Source organism: Syzygium oleosum, unplaced genomic scaffold (genome assembly GCF_021117445.2).
Source record: "Syzygium oleosum isolate NSW1041296 unplaced genomic scaffold, Sole_v2.1 Sole_v2.09, whole genome shotgun sequence".
In the NCBI taxonomy this organism is placed as follows: Eukaryota; Viridiplantae; Streptophyta; class Magnoliopsida; order Myrtales; family Myrtaceae; genus Syzygium; species Syzygium oleosum.
Genome location: NW_026607493.1, coordinates 2,246,799 through 2,267,442, shown reverse-complemented (window position 1 = coordinate 2,267,442; position 20,644 = coordinate 2,246,799). Strand labels below are relative to the sequence as shown.

The 20,644-nt window shown below is 40.1% G+C and overlaps 2 protein-coding genes and 1 long non-coding RNA gene across 3 annotated transcripts; 2 read left to right on the top strand and 1 right to left on the bottom strand.

The window, feature by feature from the left end:
- The first annotated feature begins 5,257 nt into the window (after positions 1-5,257).
- Positions 5,258-11,673, top strand: LOC115690512 (fimbrin-2). Its single transcript, XM_030616867.2, has 14 exons — positions 5,258-5,416; positions 5,611-5,781; positions 6,292-6,533; positions 6,621-6,792; positions 6,917-6,955; positions 7,057-7,125; positions 7,218-7,334; positions 7,588-7,799; positions 8,475-8,630; positions 8,927-9,126; positions 9,241-9,398; positions 9,906-10,002; positions 10,726-10,817; positions 11,289-11,673. Exons 1-14 carry the CDS (start codon positions 5,330-5,332, stop codon positions 11,469-11,471), a joined length of 1,995 nt encoding a protein of 664 aa, XP_030472727.1. The 5' UTR covers positions 5,258-5,329; the 3' UTR covers positions 11,472-11,673.
- A 1,147-nt stretch (positions 11,674-12,820) lies between these two features.
- LOC115690513 (probable sodium/metabolite cotransporter BASS3, chloroplastic) lies at positions 12,821-16,544 on the bottom strand. The gene is made up of 5 exons (XM_030616870.2): positions 15,969-16,544; positions 15,229-15,324; positions 14,823-15,129; positions 14,478-14,725; positions 12,821-13,568 (listed from the first exon to the last, which is right to left on the bottom strand). The coding sequence occupies exons 1-5, from the start codon at positions 16,400-16,402 to the stop codon at positions 13,328-13,330; spliced, it is 1,326 nt and encodes a 441-aa protein (XP_030472730.1). The 5' UTR covers positions 16,403-16,544; the 3' UTR covers positions 12,821-13,327.
- A 928-nt stretch (positions 16,545-17,472) lies between these two features.
- Positions 17,473-18,529, top strand: LOC130138989 (uncharacterized). The gene is made up of 2 exons (XR_008817235.1): positions 17,473-17,697; positions 17,841-18,529. It is a non-coding gene; the product is annotated as an uncharacterized LOC130138989 (long non-coding RNA).
- Positions 18,530-20,644: the final 2,115 nt, after the last annotated feature.

The following is a 20,644-nucleotide window of genomic DNA, read 5'->3' as shown; positions in this document are numbered from 1 at the left end:
AAAAGAAAGGAAAAATCAGGGCAAATGGCAAACGAAACCAGATGAATTGTCGGCTGGTCCGACAAGTTTGCAGCATTAAAGGGTATGGATAGTTGGGTAACGTGACCCTTTTGAACACTGCAACTGTAATAAGGTGCGAATGGTAGCAATTCTGCAACAGGAAATCAAATTACTGCTGTGAAATTGATTTCTGGAATGCTCTTAGAAATTGATTTACGGAGGAGAAATCATTTGGTAAAACATGACTAATTCTAGTAAATTGATTTCGAATAGAAATCTATTTTGATTTGTTGATTTTTTTGCACCTAAAAAATTTAAATTTTACTCAAAGTGGGTGGCCACATGTATTATAAGTCATTCCGTAAAGTTTTGAAATTTTTGATTTTTTTAAATTTTTTTGGGCACCTAAAAAATTTAAATTTCACTCAAAGTGGGTGGCAGGTATTAAGCCATTTTGTGAAGTTTTGAATTTTTTATTTTTTTATTTTTGGGCACCTCAAAAATTTAAATTTTACTCAAAGTGGGTGTCTGATATTCTAAGCCATTCTGTGAAGTTTTGAAATTTTTATTTTTTTTTATTTTTGGGCATCTCAAAAATTTAAATTTCACTCAAAGTGGGTGGCGCAGGTATTTTAAGCCATTTTGTGAAGTTTTGAAATTTTTTATTTTTTTATTATTTTTCTTTTTTGGGCCTCAAAAAATTTAAATTTCACTCAAAGTAGGTGGCTAATGCGTATTTTAAGCCATTTTGTGAAGTTTTGAAAATTTTTGATTTTTTTTTGGCACCTCAAAAAATTTAAATTTCACTCAAAGTGGGTGGCCACATGTGTTTTAAGCTATTCTGTAAAGTTTTGAAATTTTTTATTTTTTTTATTTTTTAAAAAAAAATTCACCAAATTTCATATTTTCCCAAATCGACTTTTTTTATTTTCTGGAAATTTTTATGAATTTTTCTAGAATTTTTCAATTTTATGCATTTTCTAAAAAAAAATTGTGAGAAAATAGGAGAATGCATTCCGGAATCAAGAAGCTACAAAAAGTAGCTTTTCTCTTTCTTCAAAACTCATTCCGGAATCAAAATGCGTTCTGGAATCAAGAATGCATTCGGAATCAAGTATTTTTAACAAACGCATTTTTATTCCGAATGCAAAAATCGCTCCGGTAATGCATTCCGAAATTTTTTAACAAACGCCATTCTATTCGGAATGCATTCGGAACAATTTTATTCGGAATGCATTCCATGCGCACCCTAAGCATCCGACTGCTCATGTCACTTTGATGAAGAAGTTGCAGAAGAACTAGAGAAGGGGTTCATCATTTTCCAAACGGAATAATGGCACAAATGATTCCTGAAATATAATTCGATGTGAAATATGTCCATTAACTTTTAATTTATTCAATGTGAACCCTAAATTTTTGGTACATGTTCAACTTAGTTCCTGAACTATATGAAAATGTTCGATGTTAATATTCAATATGGTCAATGAACTTTTAATTTGTTTAATATGACAACATTGAACATTTTCATATAATTCAGATACTAAGTTGAATCTGTATAAAAAGTCCAGGGACCACATTGAATAAATTAAAAGTTTAGAAACCATATTTTACATTGGGTTACAGTTCATAGACCACAATTAACAAATTAAAAGTTTAAGGACCACATTGCATATTGAATCAAAGCTCATGAGCCATTTATGTCTTGTCCCTTTTCCAATCAAAGAACTTTAGGCGTTTTTTTTTTAATCTCATTTTTCTCTTCTATATACAAATGCATGCGGTGCTCACCACAATCGAACCCTGGACCTGGTACTCTCTGCCCCCTATGCCTATTGACAACTTTAGGCGCTGAGATTTAGTGAATTTTTAGCGAATTTTTAGCTCATGAGTGGACAAAATGAATATCTCAAGAAGGATCATCTAACATTTACCCATGGATGGTCTTTGGACACCACTGGGAAAGAGAGGCAATTGCTTAAGAGGGGCAATATTTTCCTCCAATTCGAATTAAGGAAACTTCCTCCAACCACCCTTGTGACGGGTGGGATACCAATTGCGGACACGACTCTCATGCAAGTGTCACGGGCTGGCAGTTCCTTGGCTGCGAAATAACCCGTACAGCATCTGATGAGTCATTCATACCAGGTCAGCCCTTGTTCTGTAGTTGTTTCAAAGAACAATACGGCAAATAGTTTCCTCGTATCGGATCATACCATGCCCAGTATAGTTCGAGCGTCTAGTTTATCGAGCGAGACATGCAAAATACTTTAGGCACCATAACTGGTTTCGGCTTGCCATGACCTCATTGAGAGAGCGGCATCAGTTTCTGACCAATTTGTGAGCTCCAGAGGGTATATCCGTTCCATTCTAGAACTCCTAACACCAATCGTCCGGACACCACTTCTACGACCCAGTTGTATTCATCCATTTTGCATCACTCACTCTTCACCCTAAGCTCCAAGGAGTATGAGAGAATCACAGTTCGTAACATTCTCCCCCACTCAATTTTGCAACGCCCTAGTTGCAAGCTGTTATGTTGCTTTCTTGCATTGCTTCTTGACCATCAACGCTTCTTTTTCGGGACTTACATGAGTGGTGAACGCTCGCCCAACGAAACAACTTCTCTCCACCGGTGGCTTTTTCTCGATCAAAGCCGTTCGGCACCCTCGGTCACTTGTGCTTTCCCTGACAAGTGTGACATTTGCCAATTGCACCATTTTGGCAGCACCATTCTTCGCCTATTTTCGGTTTCTCATGATCTTAGTAGATCATTGGAGGTTTTTTCTCCATGTTGATAACGTGGTAGCATACCCATCTTAAGATTCACCAAACTAATTCAAAAACGTTTTCCCTATTCATTGAAGAATCGGTTCTTTGTTGCGCCCCCATTGTCATCCAAGAAGCTAGTCGAGAGCTGCACTTTATTAGAGCATTTAGCTTCACGCAATTCAGTCTCCGTCCTCACAGGACCGGGTAAACCACAGGTTTTATCCGACTCAACTCACCCACTGAAGGGATCCTGCTCTAATACCATTTGTCACGGACTTGCAGTTCCTTGGCCACGGAATAGCTCGTGCGACGCCGGTGGGTCGTTCACACCAGACCAGCCTTCGTTCTATAGTTGTTCCAAAGAACAATATGGTGAATAGCTTCCTCGTATCGGATCGTACTATATCCAACATAGCTCAGGTATCTAGTTTATCGAGCGAGACACGCATAATACTTTAGGCACCACAACTGGTTTCAGCCTGTCATTACATCATCAGGAAAGCGGTATCAGCTCCCGACCAGTTTGTGCACGGAAGGCCAACTCCGCCTTTAAAGCTCCCAAGGGCATATTCGTTTCATGCTAGAACTCCTAGCACCAATCGTCCTCACACCACTCTCATGATCCAGTTATGTTAATCCCTTCTGCATTACTCACTATTCGCCTAATATCCCCAGACTCCACTCACAAAGGTACATGAGTATGAAAGAATCACGGTCTATGACATTCTCCCCCACTCAATTCCGCAACGCCCTCATTACAGGCTATTCTGTCGCTTCCATGCATAACTAATCATAAATATAGTTGATGTCTATAATTGCAACCCATTGATCAGAAAGTAGTCGGAGGAGAACATGATCAGTGTGAATAGGAAGATCACAATAATTTGTAGAGTTTTGTCAATGAGCGCACCAAAAACATTGGTTAAGCAACTATTTAAGCAAACTCTACAGTTTTCATTATAGCGGCTGCCTCATGTTACTTGTAATCCATACTAATGAGTCATTCTTGATTTATTGACTCGAGGCAAAATCTGTAAAGGTATTTGGATAGTCGATGAGAGTCATGGCACTTCGTTGTATAAAATTCACGGCGCAATCTAGGAAAACATAATTCGAGAATCATACAAAAAAACCTCTGTGATTTGATAAAGCAGATGAACATGCTTGGAATGACTTTTTATTTTAACTTTCGACTTTCTATAAATTTCGCGGAATTCACACTTTGACTTTTGTTCGGACCGAAACACTGGAATTTCACAATCTTCAAATTTAATATCGATATCTAAAACCGTTCGCTCTATTTTTTTGTCTTTACCATTTCCCCGAAATTTATGATAATTTTTTTTACTTTTTTTAAATAAGCCTCACGTGTGTTAAGCTCGAGGTTCAATTCGACTTAATTTCAAATTTACAAAATTTCCCAAAAATTAAATAAAAAATTAGCACAGAACAGAACCAAGCCGTGAGAGAGAGAGAGAGAGAGCGAGAGAGAGAGAGAGAGAGAGAGAGAGAGAGAGAGAGAGAGAGAGCGTCAGCATGATAGCCGTTATGTAATGAAGAACGCTGAATCGCTTTTAAAAAAGGCACCGCATACTTTCTCACGTGGGCCTCATCATTTGTGATTTTGCCCTCGTATCATCCTCCCCCCTCCCCCTCCGTTTTCCCACTTTTGCCCCTAACGGATTTTCCCCGTGCTTTCTTTGCGAATGATAATAATGCCAGAAACTTTTATTTTAATCGCACTTGCTTTTCGAAACAATAGTGTCATTTTGCTAATTATGATGCACGAGTCACTAAATTAGCGTATTTTTTTTTCTTTTTTGCCTATCCGAAAGTTTTTCTTGCACGTCGATACGATTTTTACGCATTTGCTTCGGTCAATTACGAATCCCCTAACTCATTAATTACTCGAGAGGGGTACTTTCCCGTCGATATTGCGAACCAACTGCGGCTCCTAGAAACATTTAAAATTACTTATTAAGGCGACATCGGAAGTCATAATTACATTTTGGCAAGGCAATAGCCAAACTTGTTAGATTTTTCTTAAGTACGAATTCCTTACTGAAAATGATGTAAGCCCTGCTTAATCCGTAATTAGTTCCAGAATCAGGAGAATCCAAAGGAGGGCAGATTAGTCCATTCACAGAATCCCCAAGTGGAAGCAGAGAGAGACAGAGAGAGAGTAATTTGAATTCGCGAGAGAGAGAGAGCCCCAACTTTGAACGCTTTGACAGCTCTGCACCCGTCCCAAGTTTGTTGGGCCTCCCTCTCTCTCTCTCCCCTTCCTCTCCTCCTCTCCTTCTTTCACTTCACCTCAACCTCACCACCCCACACCAAGAACAAGAAGCAGAAGCAGAAGCAGAAGGAGAAGCAGAAGGAAGAAGGCGATATAGAGATCGAGATAGATCACAAGAGACGGCTCAATCTCCCAGAGAGAAGAGATCGTGCGCGCGCGCGTGTCGCGATCGGAGCACGCACCCGCGCTCCTCTTCCCTTCGCCGGAGGCCCCCTCTCCATCGCCGTCGTACAGCTCCTCCTCCGCCGCGCCAGCCATCGGAACATGTCTGGCTACGTCGGCATCCTGGTGTCCGATCCGTGGCTCCAGAACCAGTTCACTCAGGTCGAGCTCCGCAGCTTGAAGACGCACGTGAGTTTTCCGTCCCCCCCACCCCTTCTCTCCAATGCCGATCCCTTCGCTGCCGGTTTTTTCCCCGTTGCTTCTTCTTCTTCTTCCGATGACCTGCGTTTTCAGCTCCGTTTTTTTTTTTTGTGCTCTCGAGCCTTTTCGTTTGGAATCGGAACGGTTCGTGGTTGTGATGACGACGGCTTGATCGGGTGCAGTTCATGAGCATGAGGAGGGAGAGCGGGAAGCTCACGCTCGGGGACTTGCCTTCCAAGATGTCGAGATTGAAAGTGGTCGGAGAGAGCCTGACCGAGGACGAGAGGGAAGCTTTCATTCAGGACTTGTATCAGAACATGCAGGACGAGGTGGATTTCGAGCTCTTTCTCAGGGTAAGCAAGTTCTCAGCTTTCGTTGCTCGCGAATTCGCGACAACAATTGTGCTTCATCTTGAATCTAACATTCTCGTTACTCTTTCATTTGAATCCTTGGTAAACTTGAGCTGGATGTTTTGCTTTTCACGTTGATCGACTGATTGCTAGTATCATGAATGAAGTTTCTGCTCAATGTTTTGGGTTGCTGCACTATTTGATTGATGAGAAAATTGCCAGAGAATGCAAAGTCGATCTATCCGAAAGGCCGCAAGGCCTTTCTCGCGGCTTTCGAAGTCGAGGAGCTACATACTACTTAAACTTTGCTGGCAATTTGATCCAAGAATTTCACCAGATTTTGGAATAAATGGGCACATTTGATTCCTGAAGATCATCAAGGCTCTGCAAAAATTGGTCCACAAAACAGTGCTGTGTTTGAGTTCAAAATTGCAAGATTTAATTCTTATAATCTTCTCTGCAGGGGTGCTATATGGGATTTACAGTTGATGACGATGTCTTCTTTGATTTCAGGTCTACTCGAAACTGCAAGCACATGCGACTGACAGAAGGGGTAGTGGCGCAAAAAGTTCATCTGCGTTCCTGAAGGCCGCTACTACCACGCTGCTCCACACAATAAGCGAGTCTGAGAAGGCATCTTATGTCGCGCATATTAATAATTACCTCAAGGAAGATGAATTCTTGAAGAAGTATCTGCCTATAGAACCTTCAACCAATGATCTCTTTGAGATTGCAAAGGATGGCGTTCTTCTTTGGTAATTATAGCGGTGCCCTCCGACTCTGCTTTGCTTACTGGTTTTATGCTTGCAATTTTGATATTGGAACCACTTCCTCTACTGCAGCAAGCTTATCAATGTGGCAGTTCCTGGGACAATAGATGAGCGCGCCATCAATACTAAGAGATTGCTCAATCCCTGGGAAAGAAATGAAAATCACACACTTTGCCTAAATTCTGCCAAGGCTATTGGATGTACCGTCGTAAATATAGGCACTCAAGACTTCATTGAAGGAAGGGTATGCATGCTTGCCTTTTCTTACATATAAGAGCTACGTATTTGTTTGAGTTGATGAAGTTAGCTTGGGCATCCAGCTCTCTCTGAGTTCAGCATAAATTGACAATTCTCGTTTCTATGTTCAGCGCCATCTTGTCCTTGGTGTGATTTCACAAATCATAAAGGTAAGATCGCCAATATGATCCTCTAAATGCACATGCTGCGTAAAAAGTTTTTTGAGTTCATATATTTGCTCAGTAATTATGAACATGAAAACTTTCTCCAGATACAATTATTGGCTGATCTCAACTTGAAGAAAACACCTCAGTTGGTGGAGTTGGTCGAAGATAGTAAGGTATAATTTGCTGCTCAGCAAGTAGTTCACATTCTATCTCTATATTTAATTGTTGTCTTATATGCAATGCCTTCCAACTTGAATTACAACAGGATGTGGAAGAGTTGATGAGTCTACCACCAGAGAAAATCTTGTTGAGGTGGATGAATTTTCAGTTGAAGAAAGCAAATTACGAGAAAATAGTAACAAATTTCTCTTCTGATGTAAAGGTATGTGAGGACAAGTCGAAGCTAAAGCCTAAATTCTGCAGAATTTGTTGTGCCTGGCTTTTTACCAAATATAACCTTGGACATATCTGTGTTCCACAATCTCATCTTCTCATTTTGAATGTAGCTGTTTTCTTTCCTTTTTTTCTTTTTTGTTTTTTCCTGATGGATGCTGCGATATTCTCAGTCACTTCCATTTCAGTGTTATCTGTTAAGATGATGCTGTTGTTGATTGTATTGTATGTCTTGGCTGTAGGATGCTGAGGCCTATGCTCACCTCTTAAAAGTTCTTGCTCCGGAGCACTCTGATTCGTCTGTATTCACAGTAAAAAGTCCTCTAGAAAGAGCAAATTTAGTTCTTCAGCATGCAGATAGGATGGGTTGCAAGAGATACCTTACTGCAAAAGATATTGTTGAAGGTTCTCCGAATCTCAATCTCGCTTTTGTTGCACATATTTTCCAACATAGGTAAGAGTAGGCCTTCAGATTTATGAGCTTCTGCTGATATGGTTTGTCTTTGTTGGACTGTCAAGAGTGGTCATCCTCCTTCATTTGGAAGCAAGAAGATTGAAATGTAAAGTAAATTGATACCAATGGGTTCTCAGGGAAAACCTAATCGGAAAAATATTTTCCAACAAGTTTTCATGTAAATATGAGCTAAATGAAGTTTTGAAGCTTCATGAAGCATACGTTTTTTAATATTATAGCAGGTATATATGACTTAGCTTTAGTAATGAAATATATTGCTTCTCCACATAATGCAGTGCCGATAGAAAGGAACATAGAGAGTACCCAAGTTGTATGTTTTACAGTCTCACAATAATGCATTCGACTTCTTCATGGGATATTGATGTGAAATGGACCTGATCACATTTTTTCCACTGATTTACTCTATTTTCTGTAAGGATATTGTCATCTATTAAAGGTTTTGAGCATGCAGAAGTTTACGACGTGTATCAGTCGCAGTAAGGACACAAGTCCATTGGACCTTGCCATTAAAAATTTAAAAGCTTCGTAACAAGAGTCAATCATTCTTTATTAGCAACAGTTTTCTATCTATTGAAAATTGCAATTCAAAGTTCTGCTCCTCTCTTTTGCTGCGAGAAGATCATTGCATGTTAAAGTTGTTTCTCTGACCTGCAGGAATGGACTGTCAACCCAGACAAAACAGATTTCTTTTCTTGAAACTTCTCCAGAGGACACCCAAGTATCTAGAGAAGAAAGAGCATTTCGCTTTTGGATAAACAGTTTTGGAAATTCAACATACATTGACAACGTCTTTGAAGATCTTCGAAATGGGTAAATATTGTTTTTATATTTAATTGACGTTTCCGAAAGGACAGCATATTTGTAATTTGCAGAACCCCCTACCCTCAATGTGGAAGTTCTGCTTGTTAAGAATACTGCTTCTGGTTGACCTTATAATTTGTCAAATGAAGCATGGTGTACTAGCTAGAATTTGTGATGTAGTCAATTTTGACTGGACATTTTCTGAAATGAGTGTGTGTGTGTGTGTGTGTGTGGTCTTGCTTTTTAATGGAGTGGAAAACTTCAATTATATCCAGAGATCAAGTGAATTTGATTTTCCTCTGCAGGTGGGTATTGTTGGAAACACTGGAGAAAGTATCACCAGGAATTGTCAACTGGAAGCATGCAAATAAGCCCCCAATAAAAATGCCATTCAAGAAAGTAGAAAACTGTAACCAAGTTGTCAAATTAGGAAAACAGTTGAAGTTTTCCTTGGTTAATGTTGCTGGCAACGATATAGTTCAGGGGAATAAGAAATTAATATTGGGTGTGTTCTCGATCTCTCCACTAAATTAACTTGATCAAGTACTCTACTATATATTTTCGAAGCATTTTGCAAATCATAATGTTAAGTTCAGAAGGTTATCTTTTCTTCTTTCAGCTTATTTGTGGCAACTGATGCGATACAACATCCTACAACTTCTAAAGAATTTGAGATTTCGTTCTAATGGGAAGGAGATCACTGATGCTGATATCCTAGAATGGGCCAACACCAAAGTGAGGAACACGGGAAGTAAGAGCCGGATGGATAGTTTTAAGGTACTCTACATTCTAACAACTTTTCTCCATATTCGATCATTTGCTTTTGAGGAATGATCTTGCTGGTCCTAGAGTTGAAAGTACACACGTTTAGGTCTTTAGATGTCATCCTGACAAGATCGATGTATACAATTAATGGGTGATCAATTACCAAGCTTCATAGTATATATCATCCTGTGCGAGTGTTGCAATGGAGTGCTAGTTTGTGTTTCCTACTTTTAAGTTCTAACCCAAAATGGTAGCCGTTGATAGACTGCATTTATTGACAACTATGTGAAGTTCTTATTATAATCTCCTGATTTGGTTGCCCACTTAATTTCCAATAAAAATCTCTTATCAATCTCTAGGAAGATAGGTAAGAAGCATTTTTTCAATTTATTTTTGGAAAATAATTAGGAAAAGATTTTCCTTGTAAGAGATTAGCGCACTCTGCATGGTGTCTCCATTGTCATTCAATGTCCAAGTTATATATGGGAGTGTAATTCCTTAATCGCTTCTTCATTGCAGGATCGGAGTTTGTCTGATGGCATATTTTTCCTGGATCTTTTAAGTGCTGTGCAGCCAAGAGCTGTGAACTGGAGTCTGGTTACAAGAGGAGTAACGGGTGAGTTTACTTCTAGGATCTGTTTTCTTTAATTTTTTGTCCAGATACTTTACATACGATTATTTTTTCGACAAAAATAAAAATAAAAATGCTGGCTAAACTAGGTTAGTGTCTGACAGTTCAAGATGCAGCGAGCTTTTGGAATGATTTAAAGTTAGATGGTCAGAACAACTTACAGTCACTCTGCATTTTCTAAGTACATATGATACAAAAGCAAATGAAATTTCTAGGTAAAACCAAGACCGAGCTGATATAAATTCTCTCATCAGCATAACTTTGCCGACTAAAATTTGAAGGACTTAAATTCCAAGCCAATGTGGAGTGTGGTGGTAATTTGCTACATGCACCAAGTATTGTGTATAATAACTGCCTTTCTAAGCGCATATGTCAGTCCACCAAGTCTACTATGTTCCTCTGTCTATGTCCTTTCTATTGCTTAGGAGCATATAGAGGACCAATCACTTTACCACATTGGTTTTGCAAATCTACGTTGTTAATCATAGGTAATCGTTCATTAGTTCCATGAATATCCCCATTCATACTTTCTTAGGGGTAAATACATAGATAGCCTTGTCCAATGAAGCAAATTCTTGACAATCCAGAATTTGTGGTTCTCTTATCTTTTCTTCCATCTTCTTTGCTTTCTGATCTTTATTATCATCATCATCATTTAAAAGTGTCTAATCTTGACCTAATTTACCTGTGTTTATTGGACAAATGTAGATGAAGAGAAAAAGATGAATGCTACCTACATCATAAGCATCGCGAGGAAACTGGGATGCTCGATATTTCTTCTTCCAGAAGATATAACTGAGGTACGGATTAGTAGTTCTATTTAGTAATGTGTATGATTGGTGGGTTATGTCCTCTACTCAGAGTCTACCTTCCATGTCCAGTGCTCGCAAAACATTTTAGGTGCTACTCTACGCAATACTACCATGTCTTACTATTAAATGGCAGATCAAATTTAATTCCACTGCCAGTGGATATTGCTTCCAAAGAACAATCTCGTTGTCGTGGCCCATATTATGCTCTTGAATATGGTTCCGATTGAACCCAGTCATCAAGGTCTTTGCATTGTACGATCTCTTAGGTTCCTAATCTATTAATAGATTGGCTAGGAGGTATATGAACCGTTGCACGCAAACAACTGTGTGAAGACAGAAGCGGGTCATAACTTTATGCAGTTTCAGACTGCACTTGTACATCAAAATTCAACTCCTCTCCTCTCATTTCTGTCTTAGTTATCTCCATACTAATTGCTAATCGACCTGTAATATTATCAGGTGAACCAGAAGATGATGTTGACGTTAACTGCAAGTATCATGCATTGGTTCTTGAATCAACCCGTTGAAGAAAGACCGTCCGCGACTTCCGATTGCGAGACCGGAAGCCAGCTAGATACAACCTCGAATTCAACAATGGATGACTCTGGCTCTGAGTCTTCTACCGAGTGCGGGAGCATTTAACTATGACCGTTCTACAAAGTTTGTGAGGTTCTGGCTGTTATGGCTTTCGATTTGTATATGGTTTTCTGTGTTGTTGATTGCAGAGATCAGTGTATTGCATCTTAGGATGTGGAGTACATAGCGTACACCAAAATTCAATTTTGTATAATCTTATCTATACATGAAGCTTTCCTGTTTAAATACATGATTGTATAACCTAGAATCTTTTGCATTGCTTTTGGCCTTTTCAACCATTTATTTGCGACGGCGGTGGTAGACAGATATTCAGGTTTTTTTTATCAGTTTGATGCAAGCAAAACTCCTCTTTTCTTTACGGTGAAATCTGTAAGTCTCCATGCCGAGCAGACCATAAAGATCCCAAACAAGCCTCTTACAGGGCAGCACTCGACGCGTCCAATCTCGGAAAAAAGGCAGAAATTCGTCGACTAGCAAGGAGGGACCAGAAGAGAGCACTCAAGAGCTCAATGGTTCGGGGAAGGAGACGAGAACGTCAGCGTCCGTCACCATTGTGGGACAGTTACCTGAAGCTCAACGCCCCATCACATCACATTGATCATGTGGGGAACAATAAGAAGAGTACAAAACATTAACGGAGCCCCGGGGTGAAATATCTTGAGTTGTAAAGATGGGAAGGAGCCTGTGCGCCATAGCTTTTACATGTAAATAACAAATTCAAATGGACAAGGAAAATGTCAGCCGCAAACGACGAGAACCAAACAAATTTGGCAAACTTCGTCATCGGTACTTCTGAAAGAATATACCCAAAGCAACGTCCTTCTGTTGCAGCTCATGTCTGAGCTGCATGAATGGACCTGGGTACTCATTGCAGTTTCGTTTCTAAAATTGGAAGAACGGGAAAGGCATAATAACAACCCCCAAAGAACTGCTACATACTCAAGCTCACGTGTGCGAGACAGATGGAGTTTCTGGCCGCTAGAGCAGAGTGAAAACGTAGCAAGCCTGCCACGATATATGTTTGATTTGGCATGAAGTTTTAGCTAAACAAAGAACCCCATATTGGCTATGCAACTCGTCCGGTTTTACCAGGGAACCGGCCATGAAAACAGGTCCATTTCCCGGTTCCAGTGGAAAGAAATCTAATTCCCAGTTATAGATATTTTGAACTGGTACTGCGCAGGTAAGTTCTAGATTTTAGGTGCTAAACCCACCCCTCGCCAGAAAACCGTTTGAAGCTGGAAAATATGATTTATCTTTCTTAAACGAGCTTAACTTTCTATTGCTTCATATTTCTGTATGTTTTGTATCGATATTTTATTTTGAGTCATTTTGTTATTCATATTATTTTGATGTAACTATTATTTGTTTTGAATCAAAATTAAAAAAAGAAGAAAAGAAACCAGTTTCCAGGTACACCTCAGAACTGTATTAGACAAAGAAAGTTGGTTCTGGGACAAGCAGAGTAGATTTCAAGTTCCAAATATTGAAAATCGATTCTAACAAGGTAGGTTTCAAGTTTGAAGTCTAGAACCTACCCACCTTGGAGTCAATCACTCCTATAACAAGAAAAGTTTGAGAGAGAGAGAGGCTATATTGAGCTCCGCCGGCATGTGCTCGATTTAACGAGATGCATACCTCCTGTGTATAACAAGTAATCCCAACGTGCATGTTGACAAAATCATCCTCCTCTAAATCTATAACTCTCTTTGCTAGCTATTGGTTGCTGAGCTGTACAAAGTATTTGCACCTGAACTCGGTACACTCAAGAAGGTACAGGCACATCTTTGGCATTCCTCATGTTAATTACATATTTCCAGGCCGTGACCCATCAGTATCTTCACCAAGTTGCACTGTGCCAGATATGCTGATATGATCTTCGCAAGATTTTTTTTCTGCTATTATTGCAACTCCACGGAAGAACCAACTCGTGGATCAACTAATGATGGTAGGTCCCTAATCCGTGAACCACGGCCCCAGAAAGAGGCAAGGCACAGTCCCATGATAGCCATGGCAACTACTGAACATGCCGGTGGGACGGCCTGACTGCTGCCAAGAAACTGGGATGCAAGAAGGCCGGCGAGAGTGGAACTCTGCATTCCTGTGCATAAAGATATTGTCCGCCCGACTTCTTCTTCTTGCCTACAAGGAAATAAAGAGGACAAGTCTCAGGCAGTTGATCGATGAAGAAAAAAATGGATATATAGGAAATAAATCTATCCAAAAGCCCTCATCTCTATCATTAAACTCTGCCTATATTCCATGCAGGACTAAACTATAAACTCTTAGGACTATTCATGTAGGCTAGTTTCTGCTGATCCAGCTCTTGATGTTACTTGCAGACAGTATGGCAAGGCGTGTGTAAACTAATTAATCACAAGTCAAATATACATTAAACATGCAAAGTCAGATGAAAATCTCTGCCCATTGACAAAAGAAAATGTTTATAGACAAGAACAACTCACACAGAACTGTCATACCACTGCACGAGGCTTCCTATTCGTGGGTCTTCGGAGGTCCTACTGCGTGACTACTACATTAATTCTCATAGTCAATGAATTTTTAATTTCAAGGTTTCACCCCCAATCCCAACAAAGAGATCAAGCCCCACAAGAATTTGTTGTTGTTTTTCTGGTAAACTTCTTGATCTAGTCTTTAATGGTTGCCACATTCAAGTTACAATGAAGTAGCTGAGCCACACAGATAACTGAATTCTAAAGAGAAATCTCTTTCTCGCAAAAAGTAATGCGCTTGATTCTTTCAGACATAAAAGCCCCCAGACAAATCTCAAAATTCCTCCAAGTGATAACATGGTAACAAAGCTACAATAAAGCGCAGTGGACACACCTGTTTCTTCTATATCATCGACCTTAGCTCCAGATATTCAGGGGTATTAAGAACGGAAAAAAAGGTGGCATATATACTACATGAACCGGTCCACGCTCCTAAAGACTCAACTCAATGTCAACAGCTCTCTGATTAGCTAATAAATACAACTACTCCTTTTCTTTTTTCACTGTACAGAAAGCAGAATAGGCGGGTGCAAATTACCCCAGAGCTGGAAGTTTGGAGATCCAGTATCCTAAAGTGAAAGCCACCGCATGGAATGTCAACACTGGAAGAACCAGGTGCAAACCCTCTCTAGACAAAATCTGGCTCCGGTTAATTGCTAGAGGGCTCCCAATACACAATGAAGTGCAAACCATAGCAACTAACGGCATCACTGGTTGAAGAATAGAAACGACCGGTTTTGCGTACGTGTTGAGCAGCAGGCCAAGAGTTACAGGGACAAGAACAACCTGATACGCAAAGGAAAAATCTCCAATCAAGTTTGCGGGCAAGAAAGAAATAATCGATGTAAATTACAGATACTCACCACTCCCAAGCATCTCTTACCTGCAATATTGACTTGGACATGGCAACCGCATCAACTGGTACAACTGATCCAATCAGAAGGCCAGTTAAGATAGGTGTAACAAGAACCGATGCAATGGTGGTGCAGCTGGTGAGCAGAATGCTCAAGGCCACATCGCCCTTACTCAAGAAACTCGCATAGCTAGATAGCTGAGCCCCCGCTACACAAGCTGTGAGGACAAAACCAGCATAAAACATGTGAGACATCCCAAATGCCTGGGCAACTAACACCCCGAGGACCGGTTTCAGAACATACTGAGCGACGAACCCGATAGATAGTGGTAAAGGTCTGCAATAAATAAAGGAACCAGATGAAATCACGACTTCCACCAAAGTTGCAAAAAGAGCTAATAGAGAATGCATCTGAAGCTAATCAAAATACAATCACCTTTTAAAAACAAGAGCAAAATCATCGATCGAGAGCCTGATTCCTATCGACAACATGATTCCGCCAAGAGCGGGGGCGTACAACTCCTTGGATACCCTGTAGAAACTTCATGTTATTATCCATGGTCTGAAATTAAGAAGCACGGCTAGTGATGGTTAACTGCAAGAAACAGATACAATACCACCAAATTTAGCACACTATGAACTGATAAAGCATACAATAAATCAATTAAGAAGAACAGGCATTAAACAACTGGTTCGAATGCACCTTTTATCAAACTCATCCAAAAACCAGATCTTTACAGTAACTCAACCTCCTCGTCTGACAAATTGTATCATGTATGAAATTATCATAGAGAGACGTGACGAACCAGAGTGGGAATCAGTTATGTCTCCACAAACTTGCGAATACAAACTTAATAGTCCCCAGTAAAAATTCGATTTTTAAGATTTTCAGTGAATTTTATAATGGATAGCGAACGATACATATGTGTTGGTGTAAATGCGGTTTTCATATGATAACCCATGAGACGCATTTGTTTATTGTGGTGAGACGAGGAGACGCATGTATAAATATCATATATTCGAAAGTTCAGATACTGCACAGAAGAGCAGGACGACGACTGTTCCCTAGGTTCGAAACGTCTTCAAATGCAAAGCAACTGAACCTGAAAAAGTCAAGCGGTGGTCTCCCGAAAGTTCCTCGCGCGAACGGATTAAAGAAAAGAAAAGACCAATTACCAAGTGAAAGTCGCCGGCTGAGCAAGAGCGGCGACCGCCGTGGCGGCGACGACGAACGGAAGCATCGCGGACAAGACCTGAGACGAATCGGTCCCGTCGGCTTCGGAGATCACCTGCTGCTTGTTCCCGAAAGAGAGCAGCGAGACATTGCCTTCTCGCTTCTGCAGCCCGACTCTCCCGATGAAAAACGAGGTCGAGCACGCGCGCGCGGACAAGCCGCCATTGCCGAGCGCCCTCCGCCGCCCCCACCTGCGTACGGAAGCCGAAACGGAACACGAGCAGGACGGCGAGCAAGAAGCAGCAGCAGCAGCAGAAGCAAAAGAAGGAGGAGGAGGAGAGGCGGAATTCGGCCTCGCGGAGTGAGGAATCGAGGCGCGGATCCTCGACGGAGCAGCGGACGGAGCCGGGGAGAGGACCGGAACCAAGGCCGCCATCGGTGACCGGAGAGGGAGGCGGAGCCACCGGCGGGGCGGTGGTTTCCGGCGAGGCTTGGAGGGAGGGAGTGGACTGGTGGTGGTGGTGGTGGGAAGGACGCGGATGGGAGAGATAGATTGCGTTGCGATTATTATTTGTTTAAACAAATTTTTTTTAAAAATGATTCTTTATTTTATCATTTTGTTTTCCCGGAAATCTGCTGACGTGTTCGCCCCTAGCGCCGTTCGCGCCTTCCCTCGGCTTCGGGCGTTGGAGATCTCGCGGCGGGCTCCGATCGGCCGGCGATGGACGGCGTGGATTGCGCGTTACGAGCGGGCCCCACCCGACGTCGACATGGCTCGTGACCTCCGAACGAATGCCAAAAGGCGAAAAGATCGAGCTGTTGCTTTTGATGATGGCCATTCATGAAAATTCAAATCTATGTGACGATTTCAAAAATTATTTGAAAAAAATTGAATATGATAATACGCATATGGATCTGATATTTTGAAGATTTTAAAAGTTTTGTTATAATGAAAATCGTGTATTAAAAATAAAAATCCATCCGAACGAATTTCGACGTATCGTTTTGGTTCCCTAATTCTTTGTTCGGTTAGGCTAGAAGCCCTTGAAACAAGCCAAAGAGATTTTTGTCCGAATAAAAGTAACACTTTCATTGACCAGATTTAGGGAAAAAAGTTGGAGTGAATTTGATTGTTAATACTTATAATTTTTTTTATATCGATCGAGTTTTGTGTTAAAAAAATCAAATCTTTTTTTTATATTTTCTGTCCTAAATTATCATGACTACTGTGTGTCTTCGTGATATAATACGATTGGACAATCCATTTGTACCCTTTTGAGATGATAGTCCTGGTGAAAGACCACGACGACGAAACATATTAACATTAATTATCTAACAGCACAATGCTAGAGTTACTAAACTTGGCGAAACTAAACTAACATGATTATAAAGCGCTGTGGTTAGTGTCAGTTTTGAATAAGCCTACGAACTTAAATTAATCGACGATAATTTGTCATATCGCTTCGCAAATCAAAAATTTTTGCCCCCCCAAAATATTTACTTGGGCCAAGAAACCATCCTAATCACACTCTAAAATATTTTGGGCCCTCCAAGCAACTCAGGCCCAGGCCCAGGCCCATTTCACACCCCCCTCTGAAAACCCTAATTGACTTCTCCCTCACCCTCTCCGTATAAATAGCCTCCATCGGCCACTCTTCTGTCTAGGCGCTCGCGGAGCTTCTCCTTCGGCTTCAGCCTGCTGGTTCTGCGTTTTCATGTCGAGTTGCTTTGGTCCTGTCGAGTTTCGCAGTTCGTCTTTTGTCTTCTTCTTCTTCTTCTTCTTTTCTCGCAATTTCGTCATTGAATTGAGCGTTCCGTGCGTTCGTCCGTAAGCAAGTCAGCTTCTTGACTGGATCTCGATCTCGTCGATCCAGGCAATTCTTAAGAGAAAGAAAAAACTTGCGACAGCAGAAGACGACCAGTACCACTCGCCTGGATCTGACCCAACTGATTTTCCAGGCCCTTTTACTACTGGCACATGTCTCTCGTTTCACGTCTTCCCATTGCTCTTTGTTTTGCCCCACGAGGGAAGAAGTTTTGCTTTTTCGGTCGTTTGTGAAGCTCGTTCGGCGATTCGGTTCAGGGGTTTTCTTTTTCCTTCTTCTGCAGATCTGTTGGGTGTCAAAGTTTCGTGGTCCTTCTTCTTCTTCTTCTTCTTCTTCTTCTGCGTCTCTTTGGCGCGAAGCGAAAGTGGCTTGAAGAAGAAAAGCAAACGCACTCTGTCCCGAAACCATCGGAAAGATGAATGTTTGGAGGCAATTTCTTCGTTTGCGACATCGTACTCCGACTTACTCGCCCATATGATGTTTGGTTTGAGATGATCATATCGGGCACATGGTCGGTGCACATTTTCACTTTCCCCTGCGATCGAAATTCGCATAATGTGTGCGAAAATGGAAGAAGAAGACAGTACAAAATGAACGAATTTCAGTGAGCCGAGACAACATCGTTTTTGCATTTTGACTGGGACGCTGATGCATATTTGTTTTGCACTATTAGGCTCCTTTTCGCTTGGAAAACGTTTTTGATTTAAATGAATGAATAAACAGAAATTTACGATTAATTATTTTAAGCAAAATCAGTCATAAGTTTCGAAATAATGTTTTTCAAATCAATTTTTTTGAAATAAAAGGAACTTTTTTACAAAAGATCACCAGTTAACAACAAAGTTAAGTGCGATTATTGTTCTCTAAAATATTTATCATAACTTTATTAGAGGTGATATGTTCCCAATTCGATCTGGTCTAGTTCAGAGTGGTTCAATGAAACTGGTTGATATTCTCAAACATAAGAACATAAGAGCCCGTCCAGTGAGCACGGCCATATCCGAGGCATTATATAATTCTCAAACATAAGAACATAAGAGTCTGTCCAGTGAACATGGCCATATCCGAGGCATTATCATAACTGAGCTGCGTTAAGGATGACAAGTAAAATTTTTTATCTTTGAGATTAAATTACGTGTTTCAATTCGATCGCTGTGAACGGTTCTGGACAATTTGGGGAAGAAAAAAAGGAAAGAGGGAAAGCCTACGAATTAGAGGAGCTGTAAGGCAAAGTTCAACTTTGAGTTTTCTTTCACGGGGAGGCAGGGAAGCAGAGAACAAGAATGAGGCTATTGAGCTTTGCTCATAGAAGATGGGGATCAGAAATTGCCAAAGAAATCAGGACTAGGATGAGAGGAGAGACGGGAGTGGGACCCGTGAGAAGGGAAGGGAAATAAATAAAAGATCATTGGTCTAGTTCGGAAATCGGAGACCGAATCGAAAATCGTTGATTCTTATTTTATGGAATAAGGAACCAGACCGATGCTTTGACCGATTCTCAATTCGGTCGGTCAGTGTTTCTCACATTTAGAGTGCGCATGGCAACGATTCTATGCCCGGGAACTGATTCTGTTCATAAATGATTCTTTTTTGTTCTGTGCTCGGGAACTGATTCTGAGCATTTGAAGGCGTTTGGTAACGGCCCAAAATTTCCATTCCTAAAATAGTAAAAGAACAGAAATGCGTTTGGTAACGGCATAAAATTTCTTTTTATTAATAATATTTTTAATATTTTAATATTTCTTTCTTTTTTTCTTTTCTTTTTTTCTTCTCCTCCTTGGTCATGGCCGGTAAAATATTTTTTTTTATTAATAATACTTTTATTAAAAATAAATTTTTAAATTTTTTTGGCCATGGCCGGTAAAATATTTTCTTATAAATGATTTTTTTATTAATCATTTTTTTTAAAAATATTTTACTAAAAAATATTTTTATTGAAAATATTTTTTCTTTTTTTTCGCCATGGCCTGGTCGCTGGCCATGGCCGGTAAAATATTTTTTTATTAATAATATTTTAATAAATAATATTTTTATTTAAATTATTTTTTTATTTTTTTTGCCATGGCCTGGTCGCTAGCCATAGCCAGTAAAATATTTTTTATGAAAATATTTTTTTATTTTTTTTTCCATGGCTTGATCGCTGGCCATGGCCGGTAAAATATTTTTTTATAAATAATATTTTTTATTAAAATATTTTAACAAAAAATATTTTTATTGAAAATATATTTTTTATTTTTTTTGCCATGGCTTGGTCACTGGCCATGGCCGGTAAATTTTTTTTTATTTTTTTCACCATGGCCTGGTCGCTGGCCATGGCCGGTAAATTTTTTTTATTAATAATATTTTTTTATTAAAATATTTTAATCTCGCCAGATACGGCGAGGGTGACCCTTACGCCGGACATTAGAAACTATATTAAAAACCAAGAAAAAGAAGAAGAAAAAAAAATGATTCTCATTTTTGTTCCCGGAATCAAGAAGCTACTTTTTTTTTATTCTTGATTCTGCTCCAAAACTAATTCTGGGCACAAATTTGCAATAATTTGTGCCCAGAATCAAAAAATTAAACAAACGGATTTCTATTCCCAAACTGATTCTGGAAACAAAAAAACATAATCAAACACTATTTGGCAAGTTGCCATGTGCAGCCTTATTATTTACAAACATGTCAAGCCTACAAGAGGAAAAAAAAAGGATGAAAAAAAAGTGTAACGATCCGATTCGACGAGGGTGGAGAGTGTTCGCCAGAGCTAGAGAGCCTGGACAAGGAGCGGTTCTTAGCAGGCTTCTAGGATGGCGAAGGAGGTAGGAATGAACCGAATTATGCACCGAATAGGGGAAAGCGATCCTGAG

Excerpts from the sequence above, each read along its gene's own strand:
- LOC115690512 (XM_030616867.2), top strand. The coding sequence starts at position 5,330 with ATGTCTGGCTACGTCGGCATCCTGGTGTCCGATCCGTGGCTCCAGAAC. Across the intron at positions 6,534-6,620 it reads AAGGATGGCGTTCTTCTTTG|CAAGCTTATCAATGTGGCAG; the intron begins GTAATTATAGCG and ends CCTCTACTGCAG. Across the intron at positions 7,335-7,587 it reads ATTTCTCTTCTGATGTAAAG|GATGCTGAGGCCTATGCTCA; the intron begins GTATGTGAGGAC and ends TCTTGGCTGTAG.
- LOC115690513 (XM_030616870.2), bottom strand. The coding sequence starts at position 16,402 with ATGGCGGCCTTGGTTCCGGTCCTCTCCCCGGCTCCGTCCGCTGCTCCG. Across the intron at positions 15,325-15,968 it reads CAGCCGGCGACTTTCACTTG|GGTATCCAAGGAGTTGTACG; the intron begins GTAATTGGTCTT and ends AAGTTTCTACAG. Across the intron at positions 13,569-14,477 it reads TCCAAACTTCCAGCTCTGGG|GCAAGAAGAAGAAGTCGGGC; the intron begins GTAATTTGCACC and ends ATTTCCTTGTAG.